Source organism: Nesoenas mayeri, assembly GCF_963082525.1.
Source record: "Nesoenas mayeri genome assembly, chromosome: 13".
Lineage (NCBI taxonomy): Eukaryota > Metazoa > Chordata > Aves > Columbiformes > Columbidae > Nesoenas > Nesoenas mayeri.
In genome coordinates, this window is record NC_137550.1 from 18,182,613 (window position 1) to 18,207,102 (window position 24,490).

At 49.2% G+C, this 24,490-nt stretch overlaps 2 protein-coding genes across 4 annotated transcripts; both read right to left on the bottom strand.

The window, feature by feature from the left end:
* Nucleotides 1-5,871: 5,871 nt before the first annotated feature.
* On the bottom strand, nt 5,872-13,208 carry RBM41 (RNA binding motif protein 41; the record flags this gene model as incomplete). Of its 2 annotated transcripts, none has more annotated exons than XM_080352720.1 (7): nt 5,872-6,277; nt 6,585-6,732; nt 7,303-7,679; nt 9,048-9,252; nt 10,033-10,225; nt 11,133-11,249; nt 13,135-13,208. In XM_080352720.1, 7 exons carry the CDS (start codon nt 13,137-13,139, stop codon nt 6,120-6,122), a joined length of 1,203 nt encoding a protein of 400 aa, XP_080208846.1. In that variant the 3' UTR covers nt 5,872-6,119. The 2 variants fall into 2 exon arrangements, with proteins under 2 accessions (XP_080208846.1, XP_080208845.1); XM_080352719.1 differs by lacking the exon at nt 13,135-13,208 and adding an exon at nt 11,937-11,944.
* A 159-nt stretch (nt 13,209-13,367) lies between these two features.
* LOC308045514 (nuclear pore glycoprotein p62-like) lies at nt 13,368-23,402 on the bottom strand. Of its 2 annotated transcripts, XM_080352830.1 has the most exons (12): nt 23,055-23,402; nt 21,792-22,174; nt 20,974-21,084; nt 20,482-20,610; nt 18,879-18,977; nt 18,425-18,530; nt 18,132-18,276; nt 17,680-17,729; nt 17,423-17,557; nt 16,623-16,734; nt 15,673-15,739; nt 13,368-13,693 (listed from the first exon to the last, which is right to left on the bottom strand). In XM_080352830.1, the coding sequence occupies exons 1-12, from the start codon at nt 23,333-23,335 to the stop codon at nt 13,602-13,604; spliced, it is 1,710 nt and encodes a 569-aa protein (XP_080208956.1). In that variant the 5' UTR covers nt 23,336-23,402; the 3' UTR covers nt 13,368-13,601. The 2 variants fall into 2 exon arrangements, with proteins under 2 accessions (XP_080208956.1, XP_080208955.1); XM_080352829.1 differs by lacking the exons at nt 13,368-13,693; nt 15,673-15,739 and having other exon boundaries at nt 16,268-16,734.
* Between the last annotated feature and the right edge of the window lie 1,088 nt (nt 23,403-24,490).

Genomic DNA, 24,490 nt, shown 5'->3' on the forward strand with positions numbered 1-24,490 from the left:
ACATTAACCAGTCTGCAGATTCACCCCAAGCAATCCAGTCTACCAGCCTGTCATCTCCACGCTCAGAGTATGCTTGATGGCATCAACATTTTGGCAGCTGCTAACCCAAGTTCATACCTAGAAGATGCTCAGTCCCCAGATACCGCTGAGCCCCTCCAAGCTCTCTGCTGTGCACCAGGAGTCTGGGAGAAACAAGAAGTCACCATATAAGCAGAGAAACCAGGGAGGCTTCAGCAGCTCCGGGGTTGCCCCTTATCTCTGTTCTGGCTTTCAGGGGAAGGGTTTGTTTGGATGAAGCTTTTCCCACACCAGAGAACTAATCTCTCCTCAAGGCAGGTTCCTTTTTTTCACAGAACTTACACCACCATCTATTTCTGGCATGTCCAGCCTGCTAAAAAGGGCTAAAACCAGGACAAGACCCATGTCACAAACAGCGTGACTGCCTTGAACTCATTTTCTTAGAAAATCTCTCTCTCTAGGTTTCTCAGGTCACTGGAGCAAAGTCCCACACCACCGGCTATACCTGGCAGGTGCTCCCCAGATTGCTCTGACAGATGCATTTTCATTACCTGAATTTTTAGCCTTTTCCTTTTGGCTCGAGGGAGCAGGAGGGTGGGAACAATTCCAGCCTTCAGTATTTTCCAAGGCATAGAGAAGCCCAGGGACTCTGCAGGTGCTAGAGAGCTAAGGGCAGACTGCAACCATCGCCGTGTCCACAACCATGATGCTCCCATACCCTTTGAGCTATTCCAGCACCATTTTACAGGAACAAGGGCACTGCCCTTTGCCTCTGGATTTCCTCTGGCTACAGCAGAGGCCAACACGGCATCTCACCAGGTGTGGGGGTTCGAGGGGACAATTAACCTCTGATCTCCCCCGTGGCTGAATGCTTCCTCATTGGCCTTCTGCTCTTCCCAACCCACCTTTCTTTTAATGGCATTTCCGTTAAAACCAGCAGGTTGTTTCACCCCAGGCTGCTGGGGCTGCTCTCTCCACCTCTGTGCAGGCAGAGGAGTCACAGGCTGCCTGTGCTGGTGGGAGGTGGCAGGCAAGAGGATGGAAATAATAACTAGCTGCTTGTTTTCAATGCAAGGAGAGCAGGTGCTTCAGGATCAGGCACCTTCCTTGGCAAGGGGAAGGACCCCTCTGCTGCAAAGCAAAGCCCCTGGAAGGGGAAAGTGGCCCCCAGCACAAAGCCCCCAAAGCTCAGCCCCAGGGGGTGAGATGTGAAGAGCTGCGGCTGCCAGGAACCAGCTGACACACATTGAATTTCCACCTGTTCCCGATGTCCCAGGGCCTGCTCACAAACAAGGGTCTTGCTGTGAGTTTACAGTCTCCTTCCTAAAACAAAAACATCCCCCATAAGCCACATGGGCCGATTTCTGGCTTGTAAATCTGCAACTGAAAACAGGTAAGTTTTACCAAAACGCACAGACACAGCTAATCTGCCCAACTTCATTACTTTCAGCTGAGTAAAAGGCTCAGGGGGGAAAAAGGGAATAACCAGGGCAAAATACTCTGTAAAGGCAGCCAAGTCTTATATAGAGAGACATATTTATCCTCCGCTGTCCCTGAGCGCAGCTGCCCTTTCCCATGGGAGATCTTTGCAAAGCAGAGGGAGGCTGCCCGCAAAATACAGCACTAGAGTTCCCAGCTCGCCGGTGGGATGCAGGGACCTGCAATGCTTGCAGCAGCATGAGCCGAGGAAACGCGGCTCTGCCCTTCCCTGGCTCCTCACGTCACCCGCCTGCTCCTGCAACTCTCCCACAGGACAGGCTGGGTCCCCCCGAGCCCCGCCAGCTCTGCCGGCTGCAGCCCCAGGGCTTCACAGCACTGACAGGGAGGACACGGAGAGCTCTGGCAGGAGAAACCTTTGCCAGGCAGCCTTATCTCTGAGATGTTTTCCTGACCTCCTCAACTGCAATAGGTATTTATCTTCACTACACAACTCAATCCCCCTAAACTACTATGGCATCAACCTTCTGGCACAGGCACTGTTGAGCAAGCTTTGAAAGATATAGGAGAGAAGTGCCAAGTTTCAAAATCAGGTACTTTGATACCAGCTTATCTAAATAGATGAATAGCTGCACTGTTTGCCAAGTTACATCAATTAGGAAACAGTCACAGAACCACTTTGTGTGTTATTTCTTTATACTGAGGAAAACAAGTCAGCTCAAGAAATGTCAAAAGACCCACGTATTGCAGTAAGGAACATCTATTTTGCCTTGCTGGTAATGCAAGACACAGAAAGGTGAGAGTATGAAGCCTGGTAACTGTTCACAAGCTGTTAAACACTTTCATGGGCTCATGGATCTCTGCCGATCGATGCTTGCATCAAAGCTGCCCTTTGCTCACCACCTCCTCATCCAGCAAAGCCCATTCCTATCACTACCGACTGAGTGTCTGTTTCCTGTACATCAGGCAAACACGTTCTCCTTTCCCTGGGTGGCAGGAATTAGCCAAGAGGAGCTCTGAGCTGTGCAGATTGTGCCACAGATCCCTCCTGGAGACAAGGTCTAGCTTGAGGGCTCCACAAGGTATATGACAAGCATTGGGGATGTCTGTGAATAAAAGAATAAGGCCAAGTAGTGTTAGGGATAAAGTTCAGATCCCAGAGCTAGTTATAATGGGATGGAATAAACAAGATGCAAAGAGGAGGAGCAGCAGCAGCTAAGATTACTAGCTCAAGCCATATGTGCTGTGAAGAGCATTGACATCAAGCTTGAAGGAGGTGTGGACGTTTCCTACTTTAGAAATAGCTTGTGAGAAGAAAATAAAGGTCTGTCTCTTCCCCTGCCCAGGGTGGATGCTTCAACGGATGGATGGCTTTGGGGATAAAACTTCCTACCATGATCAGAAACACAACAGCTCCCCAAGGCTGCTGGCTGTTTTGCACCTCAGAAACCATATTTCATGCAACCATAAAAACTAATGCAAGTGTCCCAAACATGGTGGAAGAAAACTTCAACTCCTTGGCATATCCTGGTGCAGATTCAATGCCAAGAGCTCTATTGAAAATTAAATGCGATGGGGGTGTTTTCTAGTGGTTTAAGGACCAGCTGGCAAGATGTCAAAAGCTAAAAACCAAACGTGAACGGAGATAAAAAATGCTCCATTCAGACCATGAATGGAGGGAGATAAGAGCGCTGCCTTCGGGCTCTACTGTTACCACCCGCAGTACTGATCTGAAAACACAGTGAACAGCACAATCTGAAAAAGTCAAGAGAGGGCACAGAAACAGCTCCAAGATCTGGAAACACAAGCTGAAAACAAAGCAGGACTCAACCAGACAGGAAATCAGGAATGGTGGGCACAGAGGCAGCACCTACAGACTGCAGAAAAGCACAGTTGTATAGACTCCTCCTTTCTATCCCCACTAGCAACAGTGGAAGTAATTTATCCGGTAATGAGTCTAAGTCCAGCCATGGAGGGAAGGAGGTGGCAAAGTTCTTCCCACACAGGATGGTGCGCTCTCTATCCACAGAGCTGTGTTGCTCAACTCTGGCTTTCAGGCAACACATATGACATGTTTGGTGACAGCACCTAAGCCACTGGTTTCTGTCACCTGGCCTCTGCCTCTCCAGGATGAATGAAGCGTTTGAGTCAAAGGAGCGATGCTGTGCTGGCCACCCAACCATATCCACCACCTGGGCAAGAGACCGTACTTCAGGAAAGACAGTGAATGCACGATGGTAAGGAGGATTCCTCATCAGCTCCTTTATGCCAGTCATTTTATACCTATAGGAAACCATGTTTGATTCAGTAAGCGGAGCTGGAAATAAGTACAGCTTTAAACACCACTGAACTATATGCATTGCCCTTAGGAGGCACAACAGGGAGCTGCAGCATCCTTTAGTCTGAGGGTGATCATCCCCCTGTGGCATGCATGGCTGCTCTCAAACCCCAAGTCTTCCTCCAAAAATCCTATAATCCTTGAGATTTGCCAGGTTAAAAAGATGGTCATACTGCTGGCTAAAGAAGAGTCTAAGAAAATAAGCCTAAAAAGATAATTTAAAGGTCAATCTCCCACGTAGGACAGCATCTGTTGAAAGAAGCTGGGCTCAACCCAGAGCCTCGCAGCAGATCTGACTGCAAGCCCCAGCGTCACCGTACCACCGACTGTTCCCATAGCTACACAGGAAGATAAATTTAGTTCAAGTAACCTTGTGTTGCTACATTATTTAACGAACAAACAGACGCGCTCAAGAGGAAAACACAGGCAGGGACTCAGTTTAGCTGCTGCGTGGGCTATCAGACCCATGACCTCAAGTCTGCTCCCCAGAAAGGTCCCAAATCCTGAACCCCTGAACCATGCTGCTCCAGCCCGAGCCAGGCGGCTGCGGTAGGTACAAGAGGACTCCAGGATGGCCACAGAGTGCCCAGGCTGCGCTCTCCTGGGACGCTTCTTGCACCAGGAGCTGGGGAGCCATCACCAGGGTCTCCTGCTCCTCAACCCCGACTGCTGAAGAGGGAAGCGGAGGGACCATCGGGGCTGTGCAGGGGCCCAGCTGTGCTCAGAGCCATGGCCATGCTGCTCACACCGCCTCTGGGTTTCTGCTGCCTGGGGCACCCCAGGCGCCAGCAATGGGGAGCAGAAGAGCCATGCTGGTCCTTGCAAGAGCAAAGGAGGGAGAGGGGAACCACTTGCCCCACTAGAATAGGGATCTAGGACACAAGTAAAGAAAGCAGGGTTTTATTAATGGTCACATGCAAAAGGCACATGAGGTTTATCTCCTCCAGTATGGTCTGCAAAATCACATCCACCTGACAAAACTCAAAGTTAATATCCTGGAGCTCCAAGTTGGGGAGAGAAGCCAGAGGAGAATCTGTGTTGAGAGGCTGGATCTGATACCTCCCATCACACACTCAGCTGTTATCTCATCTCCCTTCCTATCAGGAGCACCATGTGCACCAGGGTTCCTTGCTCCATCCCCTTCTTCTCCCCATTACAGACCCAACACCATGCAAGAAATCCAGTAACAAGGTGCCACAGTACAGGACAGAGAGTATGGACAAAGCACCTTTCTGTAGGGCATCTTTGAAGCTGGATCAATTATCTGGATTCATCTGGTGATTGTACCTCCTCATTCCAGTGGGCTGCTGGACAGTTTATCCAGAAGGATACTGTGAGACAGTATCAAAAGCTTTGCTAAAATCCAAACCTACCGTATCTACTGGCTCCCCATGGGCAACAAGATGTGTGACGTTGTCATAAAAGGAAATTAAGTTCATTAAACAGGAATTTCCCTTTGTGAACCTGTGCTGGCTATGACCAATGACTGCATTGTCTCTCAAGTGTTTTTCAATAACTCCAAGAATAATAACTCTTCATAATTTTACCAGGCATTGAAGTGAGACTGACTGGCCTGTAATTACCAGGGTCTTCCTTCTTACTCTTCTTGAAAACCAGGACAACCTTTACCAGCTTCCAGTCAGCTGGCACCTCTCCAGCACATTGGCCTTGGGGTATTACAGGAACTGGTGAGCTGTGAGCCCTATCACCTGTGAGCTCCAGTAAAAGCCTCCTTTCTAAGCTTCACATCAAGATTTGGCTTCCCAAAGGTTACCAGAAGACAAGAAAGATAATTCAGCCTCTCTGTTAACTGAAATCTCTATACATCACACCAGACAGGCCTGAGCCCAGCTCCGAGGTTGACCTAGAACCCCTCAGTGTGCTGAGGCTGCTGTGGGAGCAGAGTGGCAAGAGGCAGCAGGAAGGATATAATGAATCTTGGCTTGTAAAAATCATATTCAACGTTGGCCAGGCTTTTGGTGATCAGCTGAGTGTTGCCTCTGGAAGACTTGCACAAAACAAAGGTGAATAAATACATACCAAGGAAATACCATAATAAATACATTTATTTACAGGGCTACTTCCTTCCTTGCCATAAAGGGCTGAGAAAGCAGACACACACGTAGAACAGGAGGAAAATGCCAGCATGCCTCAGCAGTGTAAAGGCATTGCCCATCTCTCTCAAGAAGAGCCCAGTCCCCAGCTCTCTCCCTTCCCTGCTCTGAGATTCCTGGACCTGCATGTTAACTCCTAACAGTCCTTCACTGCCACAGTTATGACCAAGGAGTTCCCATGGCCCATGCAAATCCACAAGCTTATCCATCCCTTACTTGGTAAGGGGGTTCTCTCCAGCAGAGGAGCAGGGGACAGCACAATCAGCCTCTGGCAATTGCCTCTTGCTTTTCCCAAATTCAATCACCAGCGGCTTTCCCTGCAGGTTGTACCCGTTCACCAAGAGCATGGCGTCTTGGGCCGACTGAACATCTGCAACAAGACAGTAAAATGGGCACAGGTTACACGGCAAGTTCTGGCGCAGACGTATGTGGTGTTCACAGAGATGTTCCTGGTTTATGGACCCTGAGCCTGCAGCACAACACAGTGCAGCGCTGCGATCCTCCGGCCGGACTGATGTGCTGAATATGAACACAGCACGTAACAAACTACATCCCTTCTGTTTTGATCAATCCTCTTCCAATCCAGGGAAAAGACTATGATGTGAAAGGAAGAAGAGGAGGAGGAGAGTTCAGGCTTGGGTCAGGGAAGAACCAAGAGGAATGAGGCAGCGACTCACCAGGGAAGGTGATAAAAGCCTGACCCCTCATCCGGCCACTCAGGAGGCGGAACTGGATCGGTGGGCTGTCCTCCTTCTGGAACCGAGCAAACAAGGACACCAGGTCCTTCACTGTCACTCGAGGGCCCAGGTTCTTCAAATACAGCACCTGTTCCAGAGACACAGAGGGTCAGCCAGACCATGCTACGCAAACAGACACCTTCCAAACTGGTCTCAAGTTGTACACTTCAAAGGTGTGAATCAGTTCACTCCCTCCTGCCATCCCAGAGTCCTTCTTCCACCCACACGCCCACAGTGGAATTTGGAAGGCAGGTGGGTGTACAGACAGCTCTGGACTCAGGGCACCATCGTGCTTGTGTGCACCAAGTGCTGATAGCTCCAGTTACTTGTAAAACACAACCAGCTCCAGCTACCAGTTAAGCACAGTTTGAGTGAAGTCACAGCTGGTCTGAGTCAGGCCCAAACTGGGAGAACACATCTTGATGAGTGAGCTGCCAGAGCCAGAACAGGCCAGGGGCTGAACTACGGCTCTTTGCCAGGCAACTTCCCACTAGAGCCAAAGAGCCCCTTCCCTGTCAGAGCAGGGGCTGCTCTCCCTTGGCTGGGAGATCAACTGAGCACCCTCCAGACAACAGCAAAGAGGAGCCTTTTCCTGTGGAAGCAACTTCAGGGCATGCTAGGGAGGAAAAAGAAATAATCCTGGTTCGTCTCAACATACCTTGTTAGGCTCCCCAGGTTGGTAGGATGAGAACCTGGGTATATTCCGGAGTTCTTCCTCTGAAAGACGGTTCTTGCAGATCTCCTCTTCTGGGACAAACTCTACAGGCTCCTTTATAATCACAGACTGTGGAGGGGACTGGTGTGGCCTTGCTGCAGGAAGGCTGGGACTTCTTCCCGGTTCTGCTTGCTCTTGCTGGTCTGGAAGTGATGACTCCTCAGCCACTGGCCCCTGTGGCACCAGGGAAGGGCACGAGCATGGGTCAGTCTTGGTAGGCTGGACTTCTTCAGGCCCCTTCTTGCTCAGAAGCTCTTGGTAAACACTCTCCAGATGAACCATGGGGTCCTTGTCATCTGTTACCTTCTTCTGAGTGTCATCTAATCCACAACGGAGAAACACGGTAACGTAACTACCACCAAGAACCTGAAAAACGCGCTGACTGCAGGAAGAGGCACAGACAGAAGAAACCATGTTCTGCCACAGCCTCCATGCATCTGCCAACCAGGCCCTGCTGGTTATTTAAAACAAGAAGAATAGTCCCAGCAGCCAGCAAGTGCTGGTGTCCCAGCTCAGAATGAACCTGCAGAGAGCAGCAGGTCCACCAGTGCTTTGTACAGAGCTCACTTCTTCCAGAGATGTCCTCGCTGGCTTATCTGCAGCCACATTTCAGTACATTCTAGTGACTCCTTCAACACACCTTCCTCCTCCTTCATCCATGACCAAGATGTGCCACGCTGCCTCTCTACACCGCTACCTGGAATAGAAACTTTTTGCTTCCAGGGACAATATCAGATTTAGCTCCTGGGTTTAAAGAAGGTCCATGGCACGGGCTGACCAATAATATCTCCTTTATTCTGTTTAATGGAAATGAGGACAGAAGTGAGAGGGGCATCTCCCAGCCAACGAGCCTCCACCTGGCCACCTCTTAATTTTGCTAAATACCACAACACTGATGCCAAAGGAGGGAGCAGAGGGTGCCAGGACAGCTGGACATTTTATCTTGAACAGTGTCAACACTGATCAAAGTGGTGTTTTAGGAGCCAGAGTTTAGAAGTTCCTCCTCATCTACTTAATGCTGTCTTACATACAAAAACCAGTCTGGGCTGGAGCTTCATGCCCACATGTTCTCCACCTAAAGCAGGCTGGAGCACTTTTTGCCATCTCTGGACAGCACTTCACTTTCCATCCAGAGAAGTCACACCAAGCCACAGGCTCAGGGACAAGTGCTGTGATCCCATGGACACAGTACTGGAATCAGCAACCGAGCTCCAATTCCACTTTGGCTATTGGGAGAAGCATTTAACATGTCACTCCTACTCTTTCCTGCTCTGTGCCTTTGCTTCCCTCCCACCCCTGTTACACTGTAGCTACATCAGTGAAGGGATGACCTCCAGCCCCACACAGGCACCTTGTGTCACTGGGCGCAGCTTGGTGTGGACCTCCAGACTCTCCCAAAGCATAACCCCGGCTGCTCTTCCACTTAATGAGCTGGGCTCTGCAATACATGCAGCACATCCACAAGATCCATCGGATCCACGCTCTCCAAACAGAAACGGACTTAACAAGCCTCTATATTCAACCCTTCAGAGAGCCCACTCTCTGTCTGCTCATGTAAGAGAGGAAAATATCTCCTCCCACACAGTGCCAAAACAGGGACATAAGGGCAGACAGAAATGTGTTGGACTCCCACACACGCCAGCTCTCTGCGATGGAGCAAAGGCAAGAACAGCCTTGAGCCCACGAACCTTGGTGGTAGAGCGCCCGGAGGAAGGAGTGCCGGTCTGTTCCCTGGAAGAGGGCGTTTTCAATCTCCATCTCCCGCCGGCTCAGCTGCTTGCTGCCAGCAAACCTCTGGGGCAAAGCGAGTATGCGCTGACGCTCTTCTATCTTCTCCTGGATGGCATGGAGTCGGTCCTGCGTGGCCTCTGGGGCTGCTCCCAGCCCAGAGCCCTGGAAGACAGGAACAGCTTTGCTGAGATGCAGCACATGCCTCCTTTTGGCCAGCAGTCAATCGAAGTTCACATCCTCCAGCCCTGGAGTGAGTGCAACCAGGAACCATCCCCCGCAAAGAGCAGCTCACCAAGAGGTCCTGTTACTGCAAGTAACCTACCTACGGCTATCCCAAACCAGCTGTGAGATCCCAAGCTGTGTCAGAATACAGAAAGGAGAAAGTTGAAGCGCTTTGAAATATTTCCCCCTTTTTCTCCTCCAGCCTTTAAATCCTTCTTACACAGGTATAAACGGGTGAAATTACTTTCTTGAGACCACCAGGGTAGAAGCAGGAATATAATCAGGTCCTGCTGTGTTCCAGTTGACCAACTCTTCTCTCCACCACAGCTTTTAGCAAATAGCAGGGGTGTCAAACTCATTTTCACCGGGGGCCACATCAGCCTCTCAGTTGCCTTCAAAGGGCCAAATGTAATCTTAGGACTGTATAAATGGAACTACTCCTACATTTATACAGCCCTAAAATTACATTCAGCCTTTTAAAGGCAACCACAAGGCTGATGTGGCCCCTGGTGAAAATGAGTTTGATGGTTCTGGCATAGACCATCCCACCAAAGAAAACAGAAGAAATGTGGGGTCATGCCGGCCTAAAGGCAAGAGACATATAGAGTGGCCATTCTATACCAGAGGGCTTACAAAGGACTAGAATTTTCTACCAGGCTGCCATAGGCCATGGGGTTAGAGGGACCTGACCACGTTCACATCAGAGCAGAGCTTGCCTACCTTCTCTGCTGAAGCCTGATTCTTCCAGAGCAGGATCTCTGAATCCGAGAGCCCCAGTTCCCGGAGAGAGGCAGTTTCTTTGTTGCTCTCCTGCAGAGCCTGGAACTGTGACAAGGTCAAAGCCCCTGCGGCCTCTTCCCCAAAAGGCTTGTAAAAAGCTGCAGGGGCGAAGCATCTTCGCTTTGACTTGCACCTGTAAGCCAAACAGAAATAACTTAGCACTAAGAAACTGGGCGAATAAGAAGGGGTTGGCCTCTCCCTGTTGGAACGATAAAGGACTCAGCAAACAATTCGATTCAATGTGAATCACACTAAAGCCATTTATTACAGAAACAAGCCTCCTTATATATGCAACTATATTCTAATCACGCGTCCACGCTACAAGCATGGATTCACTAAATGAGTATCATGGGCTGTTCATGTGCTGGAGTCTCACTGATGATATGTCCGATGATTCATGCCACACCAGGACCCCGCTGACTGAGGAACGCCCCTCTTTCTCACAGCAGATTCTGTTCTCAGCTTCTCGAAGCGGCCTTGAGATTCCCTTGAGCCTGACTAATTCAGCAACAAATCTTTATCTATCAAGACCCCTCCACATCTCCCCATGCCCATGCTTGATCCTGCTGCACCTGGGCAGAGGTCCTGTGTTTCCAACACACTATTGATCCACACTCTCCCAACCCTTTTGAAAGCCCAGGAGATGACTCATGGCAGCACGCTGCCCAAACACGGGAAGGAAGCACCTTGTGACACTGTAACACCAAACACCCCGCAGGTGCAAACACAGGCCAGCTTGGTGGGGATGAGGTATCCAGCCTGGAAACTCACCCCTGCGTTTGCCCCAGGCAAATAAGTTATTTCCACCTAAAGAGTGAAAATAAGTTACCAACTGCATTTGCTCGAGAAGATAAGGAGTGCTGGGATGTCTGCGAAGGAGACGCAGCAAAGGGAGAAGAGTTTGCACAGCTGTTTTGGCAGACAACACCAAACGTCTCCCTGGGGAGGAAGCCCCAATGAGGCAACATTGCTGCTGGCCCTAAAGCAGCCAGAGTCAGCAGCCCCTCTGGCAGCCCCACCAGGGCCAGATGAGGACTTACTGCTCAATGGAGACAGTGGTATCAAGCTGGTGGTGAAGGAGGCTCTTCAGCTGCCTCTCCCCTTCTGTCTCCAAGTCTTCCAGGAGGAGCTCATCACTGGACAGGCTGCTGTTCACCCTGGGGCACACAAGCACAGCACGGTCAGCAAGGACGAGGGAAAACACTGCTCCAAATGCACCACGGCTACAGCCTGGCCGCCCCCTTGACTCTTTTTGTGGGATTTAAAGGGGACACAGGTTAGCGCCAGACTTAGGTTATGGTTGGATTTGATGATCTTGAGGGTCTCTACAACCGAAATGATTCTATGATTCTAAAGCACACAAGGAACCAAAACTGCTTGACCAAACTCCTGCTGATGCTAACTAGAAAAGACTTTGGGTTACCTGGAGAACACTAAAAATACCCCAGGGAGTTAAAACAAAACAAAACACCTCCCATGCGATCTTATTTCTATCACTGGAAAGCTGTTTTGTATCAGCACCCAGACAGTCATCGCTAGTTTCAAATGACCGTGGGGGAGAAGAGAAACACTGAATTCCAGCAGCGCTCCAGGGAAAGGTCCCTTTACCCTTCCTGGGGCCACCCGCTCCCGCGCAGATGGACAGACGGACACCCCGCAGACCCCCGGACCCTCTTTTGGAGAGGGCGCTCCCGCACCCCGGGCCTCCCCCGGCCCGCTCGGCCTCCCCGCGGCCGCTCTGTGCCGGCCCCGCAGCGGGGAGGGCTCCCCTGGAGGGGACGGCGACACCAGCTGCGCAGCGGCCGCTCCGCAGCCCGGCCCGGGCCCGCTCCAGCCCCGCTCACCTCCGCATGGCCGCGGCCCGACCGGCTCCCCCGCCCCGCCCGCGCCGCGGGGGCCGCCGGGACATGGAGTCCGGAAGGGCCGAGCGGGGCCTGCGCGGCTGCGGGAGCCGTGGGGGCTGCACTCGGTTACCGCGGCGGGAAGGGGCTCCGCTCCCCCCGGGAACAAACAGGGAGGGTCTGGAGGCCCCGCAAGGGTTTCCCCACAAGTCCCACCTGTAGCACCTGTCAGGCCCCCCACGCTCTGCTTTAAAGATGATAAAACACACACAGAATCACAAAATGTCAGGGGTTGGCAGGGACCTCAAAGCTCATCCAGTGCAATCCCCTCATGGAGCAGCAACACCCAGATGAGGTTACACAGGAAGGTGTCCAGGCGGGTTGGAATGTCTGCACAGAAGGAGACTCCACAGCCCCCTGGGCAGCCTCAGTGGGAACAAGTTTCTTCTCATATTTAAGTGGAACCTCTTAGTGTTCCAGTTTGCACCCATTGCCCCTTGTCCTACTATTGGTTGTCACCGACATGAGCCTGGTTCCATCCTCCTGCCACTCACCCTTTATATATTTGTAAACATTAACAAGTTGTGACTCACATTCAAGTCAGTGATTTACACTCATTACTCCTTTTTTTTTTTTCCACAGGGTAACAGGTAAGACGAGGCAGATGGGGGGTAAATGCAAAGCTCACATTATTTGAACCCTGACAACATTTTGAGGAGCAAAAGCACAAAGTGGGAGCAGAATCAAGCATGGGGGCAGTTTTACTAAATGCATCATTCACTTCCCTCTACTCACAAAGATACATTAGAATTTGTGGACAGATCCCTGCCCTAAGGCAAGCTTAAAGGGCAAAGGAGAATCAATGGTGGGGGCAGTTCTGCTAAATACATGATCATGCACATCCCTCTACTCATAAAGATACATTTTAATGTGTATTATAATCACATGTGATCAAAAAGAAGCAATTTGACTCTATCTTTTAAAAAGCCTTCCCAGCAGATTTGTTGACCACATTCTTTCCCACACCCCTCCAAGCAAACAAGCTGCACTACACCAAACCCCCACACAAGTGCCATTGTTCTACAGGCACATCTAATCAGTTTTAATTGCAGAGAAATTCTGCTTACAGGTACAGCACTAAAGCAGTTTATTGCCAAATGTACAGAAAACAAGGCTCACTTTCAGCAGTGGAAGCACATACCTCATTTAAACACAAAATCCAGCTCGCAGATACAAGGAATTTGAGTCTCTCCCTCTGCTGCAGCTCCTTCTGGGGACAGCTCTTCATCAAACCAGCTCTGTAAGGACCTCAACAAAAGCTCAGCAAGTCCCACTAAACAAAGTCCAGTTACTTTTAAGCACCAGAGAGCTCAGCTGCAGAGTCACATACTGCTTAAATCCCAAAAGGCAGCATTTGTGTATCTATCCAGGCTGCATGCAGCTACACAGCACAAACAGCACATACTCTCAGCACAAACCCCATGCAGCCTCCTCACACCAGACAGGGGGAAAAACAGTCACCGCAAAGACTGGCTTGGGAACAAACAACTGATTTTATTAAAAAAGAAAAGGAAAAAAAAGGAACAGACACATGATTTGAGACATAGGTCCCCAACAACCTCTGTTTTCTGTGCAGGTTTTAGTTTAATCCTTCAAACTTGGACTCATTCAATCAAACGTGATTCGAAAACTGCGCTCTTGCTCCTTGCGGCGGCTTTCACAAACCTTTGTCACCTCTTCTACCTTTCTCTGCAACATGGCTGTGGAAGAAATAAGGGATTAATCACCCTAAAACACCATGCTCCACACATTAGTCACCAGAAAAACATTTGGACAGTCTCTCAGATTTGACAGTGCACAAAGGAGGAGGAAATACACACACAAAGAACTGCAAACCCTCCAAGGCAAAGAAGATCATCTGAAAAGTATCCCGAGGCATTTGGGGACAGGCAGGCAAAACCAGAGGGTGCTGGGACCATGACACTTTTTGCCACGCCAGCGTGTTGGACTTTCAGGGCACTGCATCAGACAGCAGAGCAAACCTTCCCTGAACACCAACAGCAAAGCTGCTCTGCAGCCTAACAAAATGCAATTGTTGGTTAAAACAGTTTCCCCAATCCCTTCCTGCTCTCCACCTTTGAGTTACACAAATTACAGGTGAACCACCCAATCTGAAGTATGTGCACATTTTCTTGCAGGGTATCGCACCGCCGTAACAAGCTTTTAACTGTAAACACAGAAAGGACACTGCCACCACACAGGGGAGCTGAGAGCACTTGCAGCCACAACACAGATCATCTCTTATTTGCAGGTCACAGGTCTGGAAATACAAGAGCCACTGACTGATCACCACTTCAGATGCAGCTGGCATCGCAAGATAGAAAAACTCTTGGCACAAGCTGAAGCAATTTCTAATTTCATTCCAGGAATGCTCATCAGACGCTATTCAACAACACTACAACATTATGTCAGTCTGTGGCTTGGAGACAGATATTCCAGGTGAGGTTTGATTTTGCACAGCCTGCCAAACCCAGAATGTTCCAGTAACACAGTAAGTGACACGTTTCTTTCTGTCACTTTTCAAATATGCCAAAATGACATAAAACCAGCAGTCTGCCTCATCATCTCCCAAATTTCGCCCAACTCAGATTACAGTTGTACCTGCGAGAGAAGACTCGGGGTCTCTCCGGAAGAGACAGGAGGTCACAACAAGGCTTTGTTCAAACACCGTTCCCTTGTGGCAGCAGCACCACCCTGTGTCCGTTCTCAGCAAAGCCACCGAATTGTGGCAGAAGAGGTTAACGCTAATAAGAATAAACTGCCATAGTTGCACAAAACTGTTCAACAGGTCAGGCAAGTTAATAATAGCCACTGTGTAGGGGTTCACCTAGAAAAGGTCAGTGGCTGTGGGGAAACAGTCCTGGAGGTGTTCCACAGGAACCAAACCGGATAACATCACTCGCAGCACAGAGGTCTGAGCACTGGGTTTGTTTTTGTTTATTTGTTTTTACTGTGCTTTGTTGTTGTTGGTTTTGATACACAAAAAGAATATTAAGGGCTGCATCCTTCCCAGAGCTACCCATTTACTAAGAGAGCATTGTATTGTGTTTCCATCACACTGTTTAAGGGTACAGAGTAACAGGAATTCTCCTTCCTATCAAGCTTCCCCTACCAAGTGCCATCTTCAGCTCTGCATTACATCTCAAGTCATTGCTACTGTGAATTTTCCATACTCCAACATTACCCCACCTGCAGATCAATGCATCCTGCTCTGTCTTACCTGGATTTGGCTTTCCTGTTTAGAGGGGAAGATGATAACATTACACACACCCCCCTCACCAATTTTCCTAATCGACAGGGAAACTCCACAACATTTCACAAGCTGAAATATTTAACCTCACTTGGATAGAACAAAGGATGAGGTTTTCTAGTTCTCTGCTTTGCACTGATGCATTCCAAGCAGTGCTTCTTTGTGAAGCATGAGCAGTTGCCAAGAATTCTTTCTCACCAGAGGCCTTGAATACATATCAGGAGAATTCAACCACAGAAGGGACAGTGGAAATGAATCACAGAATCACAGAATCGACTGGGCTGGAAAAGACCTCAGAGATCATCGAGTCCAACCCTTGGTCCAACTCTAGTCCGTTTATTAGATCATGGCACTAAGTGCCATGTCCAAGGTGAGAAGATCCCTCAGAGATTTTCAGGAATTCCCAAAAAGCTGCAACACGACTCTCACCTGAGTTCTGGTCAATCCACTGCAACGAATCCATGTGCGCATTCAAGATTTTACAGATCTGCTGAAGCTGAGCAGAAAGAAATGATACAAGTCATTTGTTAAAGCACACAGAAACCAAGAGCAGTAAGAGACATCCTGCCTATCACTGCCTTTGGAACAGAATGCAACCAAATTTCTCAGAGGTGTAGCTCCACTAACTTGGCAGCTGCTTTCCCAGGGAAACCTGTGCAGCAACTCTGTTGTTTCACTTCTCTTTAGTGTCAAGAAAACAGACTGGTGTAGAGTATATGTCTGTGGCTTCGACTTATTCCAGTTCAGACCTAGGAACCACCACAACATTGAGCACCTTAAGGGCTTGAGGTGGCAGAAGTAAAAAGGAACAGAAAAAACCTGAGTCTGAAACACTGACAGGAAATTTTTACTGAAAAAAAAAAAAGCTTCTCAGTAAAGCCACCAGGAGTATCGAGATCAATTTACTGCACATGAGAAAGTGCTGGTAGTTCAGATCTTGGTTTCATGAGGATACAAAAGCAGCGTAAGCATAAAGAATCAACAGTTACAGAGGGTGTTCTGAACAAAATTTAGGTTTGCCACAAGATATATACAAGCAGTGGGGCAGTTGGCTGGATCAGTGTTCAGAAATGCCTCCGAAACAAGGTAAAAATAAGACCACAAGCAAATAACAAGAGTTCATAGCAGAATGAGACACTCTGGAAACTATTGACAGAACTGTAGAGTAAGGAGGTGAGTCAGGCTAACTTGAGCTGTGTTACAATGCAAGATTTACCAGAAGAGAAACCAACCAAGGATGAAAGAAAATTCCCTTCCAAGGATGCAACTACAAGCAGCGGAGTATCCATGAGGGGAGAAATGAAGAGTGAGAACTGTTCAAGTATCTTTTGCCAATTTACCAACATATTTAAAAAAAAAAAGAAAAAGCTTGGATTTACCGGGTCACTCGTGTCTGCTGGGCCTCCTGATGTATTCAGGTGCTCAATTATGTCCTTCAGATCTTGTGCCATATGTTTCAACTGAGCATCTATGTTTTCAGCCAGTTTATAGCTGCAAAAGGAATGGGAACCAAGGTCAGAATATTTAAAGTGAACTTCAGAAGATCTGCTCCCAGTCACACCAACCCTGCGCAATCACAGCCAGCGTCTGCACCTTTCCACTGATGCTGCCAGACACATGGGGACAGCACCACGAGAGACACTGTGGCACACACATGAAGTAACTGCTGACCTCCTTCTCTCTTGACAGACACACAAACACACAGGCAACACTGTGGAGACTTTCCGGAAGGTTTGGTCAGGACTGAAGGAACCAACTCGTCCTGATTCTTCAACATTTCTCCCTCTCAAACCCAACATTTGTTTAATTACCCTGCCAGGATTTAAGACTTAATGCTTACAAGGGAGCTTGAGCCACACACAGTGCATGCTGCTCTCATCACTTCTATCGCTAAAGAATCACTAATTTTCAGAGACTAGGCAAAATTAGTAACCCTTTCCCACACAGCTCATTACACCAGCATCCAAAGAGCTTTGCTTGCTGATTCAAGGGCTTCTAGTCCCCATCACCCTGTTTCTAATGCGTAAAATCTAAGCTGCCATGCATAAAACAAGATCACATCTATGACAAATGCCGCTGGTAGATCAATATTGTCACACAGCCCATTTCTACTTCTTGCTGATCGATCACCACCACATTTCTCTGCTCAGCACACGTCCCAAGCCCATTGTTCTCTTACGTCCTCTCCCGTTCTTCATCCGCATGCTGCAAGTAGATCGTCCCGCTCTGTTCCTTCACAGACTCCTCCAGAGGGGTCAATAAGTCCTCAAGCTCTTTCTGCTGTGACAGAATGAAGTCTAGTTCCTGATCCAGTCTGAAAAGAGAGACTGTCAGCTACCCCACTCACAGGTTACATACATTCTAGATCTGCCACACCACCACACAAGAACATTTGGGTTCTTTTTTGCATCTCTTCAAGGCTTCAGACTTTCATACCTCTTCTGATCAAGCTTCACTTTCTCTACCTCTCTGTGTAATGATGTAATCTGGAAACAGAAGACAATCAATTACACTACGAAAACTCAAATGTCAACTTAAAAGAGAAGGGTGGTGGAACACAGAAAGCACTATACATATGTCTACTAGAAGCAAACAATGGTTATAGGAAGATACACAGACCAAAAATTGAATCATGGAGGATTTGCTATCAAAGTTTCACCCCAATATATCTTTTTATCATAATAGATAATAGATTTCCAGCCTCCAATGCCTACAGACCAGGGCAGACATACAGGGAGACTTTCACAATCTATCTAAATCTAACTCACATCTCTTATTTTTTTTTTAACCAGTGGAATGTCCCCCTGGATGTCTCGCTGCATCTGTAACAGCAAAGGCCTTTACAGATCTCAGCAAGCACAGCAAGTTTACACGGGACGTCACCTGACCTTCTCGCCATTCTCTATCAGCATCCGGTCCCAGGCATTGACCTGCGTGGCTTGATGGAGAAAGTGCTTCTCTTGGTCTTCCAGTTCCAGACTCCACTTGTTGATCAGACTCTCCAGCTGGGCATAGGTCATCACTGGAGGCGCGCTGGGAGGAAGCGTCGGACAGTACACAAAACAAGATCAGAACCCAAAATACAAACAACATTCATCTCCCATTCAGACACCAGACAGCAGCATCAACACTGCGCCTCTCGCCCCAGTCGGGAAACACGCAGTTACAACAAAACACTCACCTGGATGTTGTTGTGGTTACGGCAGCTGTAGAAGTCCCCACTACAGTGGCACCGGTTGTACTTAATGGCTTCAGATTCAAAGCAAAGCCAGAAGCAGAAGTGGTGCCTGAAAGAAGAGATTCAAGTCAACCAACACAAGAGGACACAGCTGCTATAGAACATAACAAGAGCATCTCCAACATACACTTCCAAAGGCACCTATTTGAGCTCACAGAGCACTGTGCTTGGAGAGACCAAAAGCAAATCCCATGTCTGCCAAGACAGGAATAAAGCACAACTTGACACAGAAGTACTGGCCTGTAAATGCCCGAGTGGCAGTTCCAGGAAAATGAGGAATTGGCTCCCTCTGCTGTGGCCAGGATCTCACAAGTCATGAGTGACTGTGTGTTTGGGGAGATGGGTAACGAGGATGAGAGAGAGAAAGACCTGTGTTATTTCAGCATCTAGTTCTTACTCGTGGCAGTGCTGGTTGTGGTAGCAGCTGTTGTTCCAGGAACTTTTAATCCAAACCCAAGCGTTCCAAGACTGGCTGTCCCAGTGGAAGGGGCAACAACTGTCAACAGAAGACAACATGCTTAGAAGCATTCTTAAACTCTAATATTAAGGTCAGCTTTGGAACTAGAGTAGCAATGCAAGCATTGTAGAGGTAGTAAAATACAATTTTTAGACTGGTTTATATTACATCTAAAAATTGCAGCTAGTTAGTTAAAAGTAATCAGTGTGACTTTAACGTTAAACTTGTGAAAGTCCTTGGCAAGAGCTGCCTATATTCAGACAGCATTATGTATGGAATAGTTGTCTAGACTCTGGTAAACATTGACATTTACTGTAGGTAGTGTGTCCATAATCAAAGGAAACTGAAGTGTTAACATCTCATTGCAAGTTGAGAAAGCAAACTGTTGGGACTCTCTTCAAAACTTGGCCACAGCCTTAAAGCTCTCAGAAAACATACACTATTTCCTGCCATAAAAGTAATTTTGCAAGAGGAAACTTGTCAATTAGTGCCAGAGGAACCTGCAATCATACATCTGTGTGAATGCTTGTTTTTGGCACACAGCATCTCTACTGTCATGGGCCACTGTTCTTAATTGTGAACACCTAGTGCAAGTGTCAAAGGCAGATGTAACAGACTCAAGGTACTGGGTTCTGGAGGACAGTGGCTAAAACTTCACTAGAAAACTCAATTGTGGTGATACTACTCACAGGAAATTAAAAATTCACACTGTGAATCTATAGCATACTTTGCTTTGAAAAAGACACCCTCCATGCCCCTCCACTGAAGACAGTTTGCCAGAAATCACAAAGACAGGAGGTGGCAAAAGCAAGAAGACCCAGCCCTTTGAATTTTCCTGCACTATCCCAGCAGCTGAAGCTCCACTACTGACAGGCAGAACCAACTGCCACGTGCTGCTTGCTCACTCCGAGTCTGAAGTGTGCTGGTTTTGAAGAGCAGCTAAGGACTTTGAGTATGTCAAGTTTGGGAAAAAGGAGGTTGAGGGGTGACCGTATTCCTCTCCACAGCTTCCTGAGGAGGGTACATGGAGGGAGACATGCTGACCTCTTCTCCCTGGTATCCATTGACAGAACACCTTGGGAATGGCTCAAAGCTGCACCGGGGAAGGTTCAGAGAGGGAATTAGGAAGCATTTCTTTACAGAGAGGGGGGTCAAACACCAGAACAGGCTTCCTAGAGAGGGGTCAATGCACCAAGCCTGACAGCGTGTAAGATGCATTTTGACAATGCCCTTAACAACATGTTTTAACATTCAGTGAGCCCTGAAATGGTTGAGCAGTTGGACTAGAAGATGATTGTAGGTCCTTTCCAACTGAAAAATATTCTAATTATATTATTGCTTTGAAAAAAGTCTTGTGTGACTCAGCACTGAAGAAAGTTTGCCAGAAATCACAAAGGGGGAACGTTGCCAGCATTGAGAAAACCCAGCTTCGTGAATTCTCCCATATTATCCCAGCACCTGCAGCTCCACCACTGACAGGTACCACCAACCATGTGCTGCTCATTTATTCCCCAACAGATGAAACCTCCACAGTGTGACTCACGTGAGAGGCCTGTGGTGGTAGATGACGTCGGTGCTGAAGAACTCGCTACAGATGCAAACAACGTAGGCCCCGTTGAACCAAGGATGGAGGTTGTGGTGGTAGCGGCAGTTGTAGCAGCCGTGGTTGTTACTACAAGCAGAGAAAGCACAAACCCTGTACAATGCTGCTGGGAACATAATACAAACCTGCCAATCTACACCAGTTCTAACTCTACCTCATATCTCTTTTCCAATGTACCCTTTAAACCCATGGCTCCTTTCCACTACACTCCAGCAACAAGTACAGAACAGAATGTGGCACATGGGACGTAATAAAAAAAAACAAAGGATACTAAGTTCAATGGCTCTATAAACAGTCAGATTACTGATGCCATTGCAAACTGACAGTAACAAACACTTTTAGCCCATTCCTAGGCTCAGTTTAGAAAACTATTCCTAGAAGGACAGCAGATTCACTACGTCTTGAGTAATTATTCCCTAAAGTCATTCCTACCTCCAAGCTTGGTTCCAAAGGACAGAGCAGGTCCCTGGCTGGTACTCGTGGTCAGCGTTGCTGTGGGTGCACTAGTGGCTGCTGTTGAAGTCAATAACCCAAATTTTAGACCTGGAACAGGAAGCAAAAGAAAAAGACAAACTTTACTAGAGACACCATATTTTCAGTAGATCAAGCAATACTCAAATTAGAAGCAATAAAAGTGTAAGAAAAATGTTAATATCCAATGTAACAAATACTCTGCACATTATCCAGGACGTGGACCAGAGCTAACAAACACACTACATAAAAAAAAACACTTTCAAGAGTGATTCTAATACAGATGAAAATTACCCTCTCCCCAGAGCTGATGACCTTCCCTCCAATGCCTGAACTGTCACCAACAAGTAAATCAAAAGCTGAAAACTGAGCTTTTGGCAGACTCTGCAGGAGCGGGCAGGTTCCTGCCATCAAGGAGGCAAAAAGAGGTTTGACTCTGTGGGTTGGGTACATTCTGCAGCATCCACAGGCCACCACTCCAAGCCCTTTCCCTCTGCACAAGCAAGCCCACCAAACAGATTTTAGAAGTGCTGCAAATGCAGCTGAAATTTCTATACACACCAGCAAAATTACTTCAGCCTCACTCTCCAAACGCAAAGGCTACACAGCAATTTTCACTCATCGCTGAAGACCCTGCATAAGCACATCAGAAAAATCACTGATGGCAGCCACTCGCTCCATTTCCCCCCAGCAGAACCAGGAGGCTACAGAACCTCCACACCAGCCCAGCTGCCCTCCCTGCCCAAAATTCCAACCGCCCTTTCAAGCCCCAGCCCCACCTGCCGACTGTCCCCCAAGGCTGAAGGGGGTTGTTGACTGGGTCACAGCTCCCGAGGTGGCCGCGGTGGTGGCAGCAGCTGCAGCTGCTGTTCCAAAGGTCAACCCTGAGGGTGCTGCTTGCGGAGCTGCAGTGCCGATGTTGAAGCCGGTTGTTCCGGCCTGAGTTGTGGTGCCGCTGGAAAACGTAAACCCTCCAGTTGTGCCCGACTGAGCGGTGGTGCTGCTGGTGCTGCCAGCAGATCCAAACACAAAGCCAGAAGGGGCTGCTGCTTGACTTGAGGGCACACTGGTTGCCGCAGAGCTACCAAACCCAAAGCCCCCCGTGATGCCAGTCGCTGGAGTTGCCGTGCTGCCTCCAAACGTCAGTTTTGGTGTGTTTGCCCTAGAGCAGAAACGCAAAGACAACAACCCGCTTGAGACATACATCCAGTCAAGTGCTGAGCCAGCTTTCCCACAGACCCTTTGCTGAGAGCAGGAAACACCTTTCAGTAAGACGTACACTTGACTGGGTTAACCTTTTGATTTTGACAAAGACTGTATTGCGACTCCCGTCATCCCTAGGCCTCTGTTCACTCTCTTTATACTGACTCCCCCTTAATTACCTGCATCCACCCAGGCACCAGAAGACATTTATGGCAGTGTAGGTGAAGCTGCTTATTCTGGCAGCTCCTAAGTACCCTTTTCACTTCCTCTACATAATATCATTGTCAACTACTTTTACTGCGAGTCCCCATTTGAGCTCCCTTCTCACTGCTCCCATCTGACAAGCTTTGGCAACAGCAGTTATGAAGAACCACCCCAAAGCTGACAGCCTGGCCTAAGAACAGAACGAGCCCCCTTGGCTGAAGGAACATTCTAAGCACTCTGGACTCGCATCAGAAAAGACACTTTATGCTTAGATGCAAAGTTCTATCATTTCTTCATGCAGGCATCAAAAACCAGGTGAATCTGCTTTAACAGATGGATTAGATGAGATGACCTCCACAGGTCCCTTCCAAAACCAATCATTCTGTGGTTCTGTGAGTTACAGACTGAAGCATGAAACAGCTTATTCTTAGAGCCATTCCAAAAAGATTCAGCAATGACAAAACACGGTTCTCACTCAACACTTTCCCCACGTCCAGCAGGAGCTCTAAGGCACCAGAATAACAGGTTCATCCCCTAAGAGCCACACGCAAAGCCCCGCCAGCCCATCTGCCCGTCCTCCCCCGCTCCGGGGCCGCTCGGCACCGCCAACACCCCGCACGGCCCCGGCCGCTCACCCCAGCTGGAACGCGTTCGCGGCCGGAGCCGCCGAAGCCGGGGTCGGCGTCCCGAAGCTGAAGCCGCCAGCGGGCTGCGCGGCGGGGCCCGGCGTGCTGAAGAAGGGCCCGGCGGGCTGGCTGCTGCCGGCCGGCTGGGCCGCGCTGCCGAAGCTGAAGGCGCCCTGGCCGCCGGGCGTGGAGAACGAGAAGCCGCTCGTGGCCGTGGTGGCGGCCGTCTTCGGCGTGCCGAACGTGAAGCCGCCTCCCGCCGCGCCCGACCCGAAGTTGAACTGGCTCATGGCGGCTGCGGGCACACGCACCGGCCTCAGCGCGGCCCGCACCGATGGCCGCGGCGCTCCCGCTCCCTCAGGCCACGGAGCGCCGCGCTCGCGCGCACTGATGACGAACTTACCCCCCGCCCCTCTCCCTCGCCTCGCCAACCACCGGCCGGCTCTTCCTGCTCTACACGGCCATTGGCTGGTCTCGCCGCCGCTCCAGGCCGGCCCGCTCGGACTGGCCGGTGAGTCGGGGCTGGGCGGCGCCGCCCGTTGCCGTGGTGACGGGGACGCGGCCGCTGGCGGCCCCGCCTGGGCCCTGCGGCTCCGGGGCGCTTGTTTGGCCAGAGCGGCCGCTCCAACCCGGTGCGTCTGTGGGGACGGGGCTGCCCCGCTGCCCGTACGGCGGGGCCAGGACCCGCTCTGCAGCCTGGAAGCGGGGCCGTGGGGAGGGCGGGTTCCGCGGGCACTGTGGTTCCCTTCACCCGCAGCTTGAGCCGAGTCTGGGTCTGACCTAAGCCTCATGGAGTGAGGCAGGGGTTAGGCAGAGGACCATGTGGAGATCAGTCCTAAGACAAGGGTAAAGTGCAAAGTATTAACAGTGAGGGCAGTTCTCCTAAACACATGACCATTCACATCCCTCTACTTGTAAAGATACATTTTAATGTGCATTTTAGTCACATGTGACAAAAAAGAAACAATTTGACTCTATCTTTTAAAATGTCTTCCCAGCAGACTTGTTGACCATGTTTTTTCCCCACACCCCTCCAACCAAAGAAGCTGCACTACACAAAATCCCTACACAAGTGCCATTGTTCTACAGGCACATTTGTTAGTTTTAATTGCAGAGAAACTGCACTAAAGCAGTTTATTGCCAAAGATACAGAAAACAAGGTTCACTTTCAGCAGTGGAAGCACATACCTCATTTAAACACAAAATCCAGCCCGCAGATACAAGGAATTTGAGTCTCTCCCTCTGCTGCAGCTCCTTCTGGGGACAGCTCTTCATCAAACCAGCTCTTTAAGGACCTCAACAAAAACTCAGCAAGTCCCACTAAACAAAGTCCAGTTACTTTTAAGCACCAGAGAGTTCAGCTGCAGAGTCACACATACAAATACTGCCTTTCCAGGATTTAAGCAGTATGCTGCATGCAGTTACACAGCACAAACAGCACATAC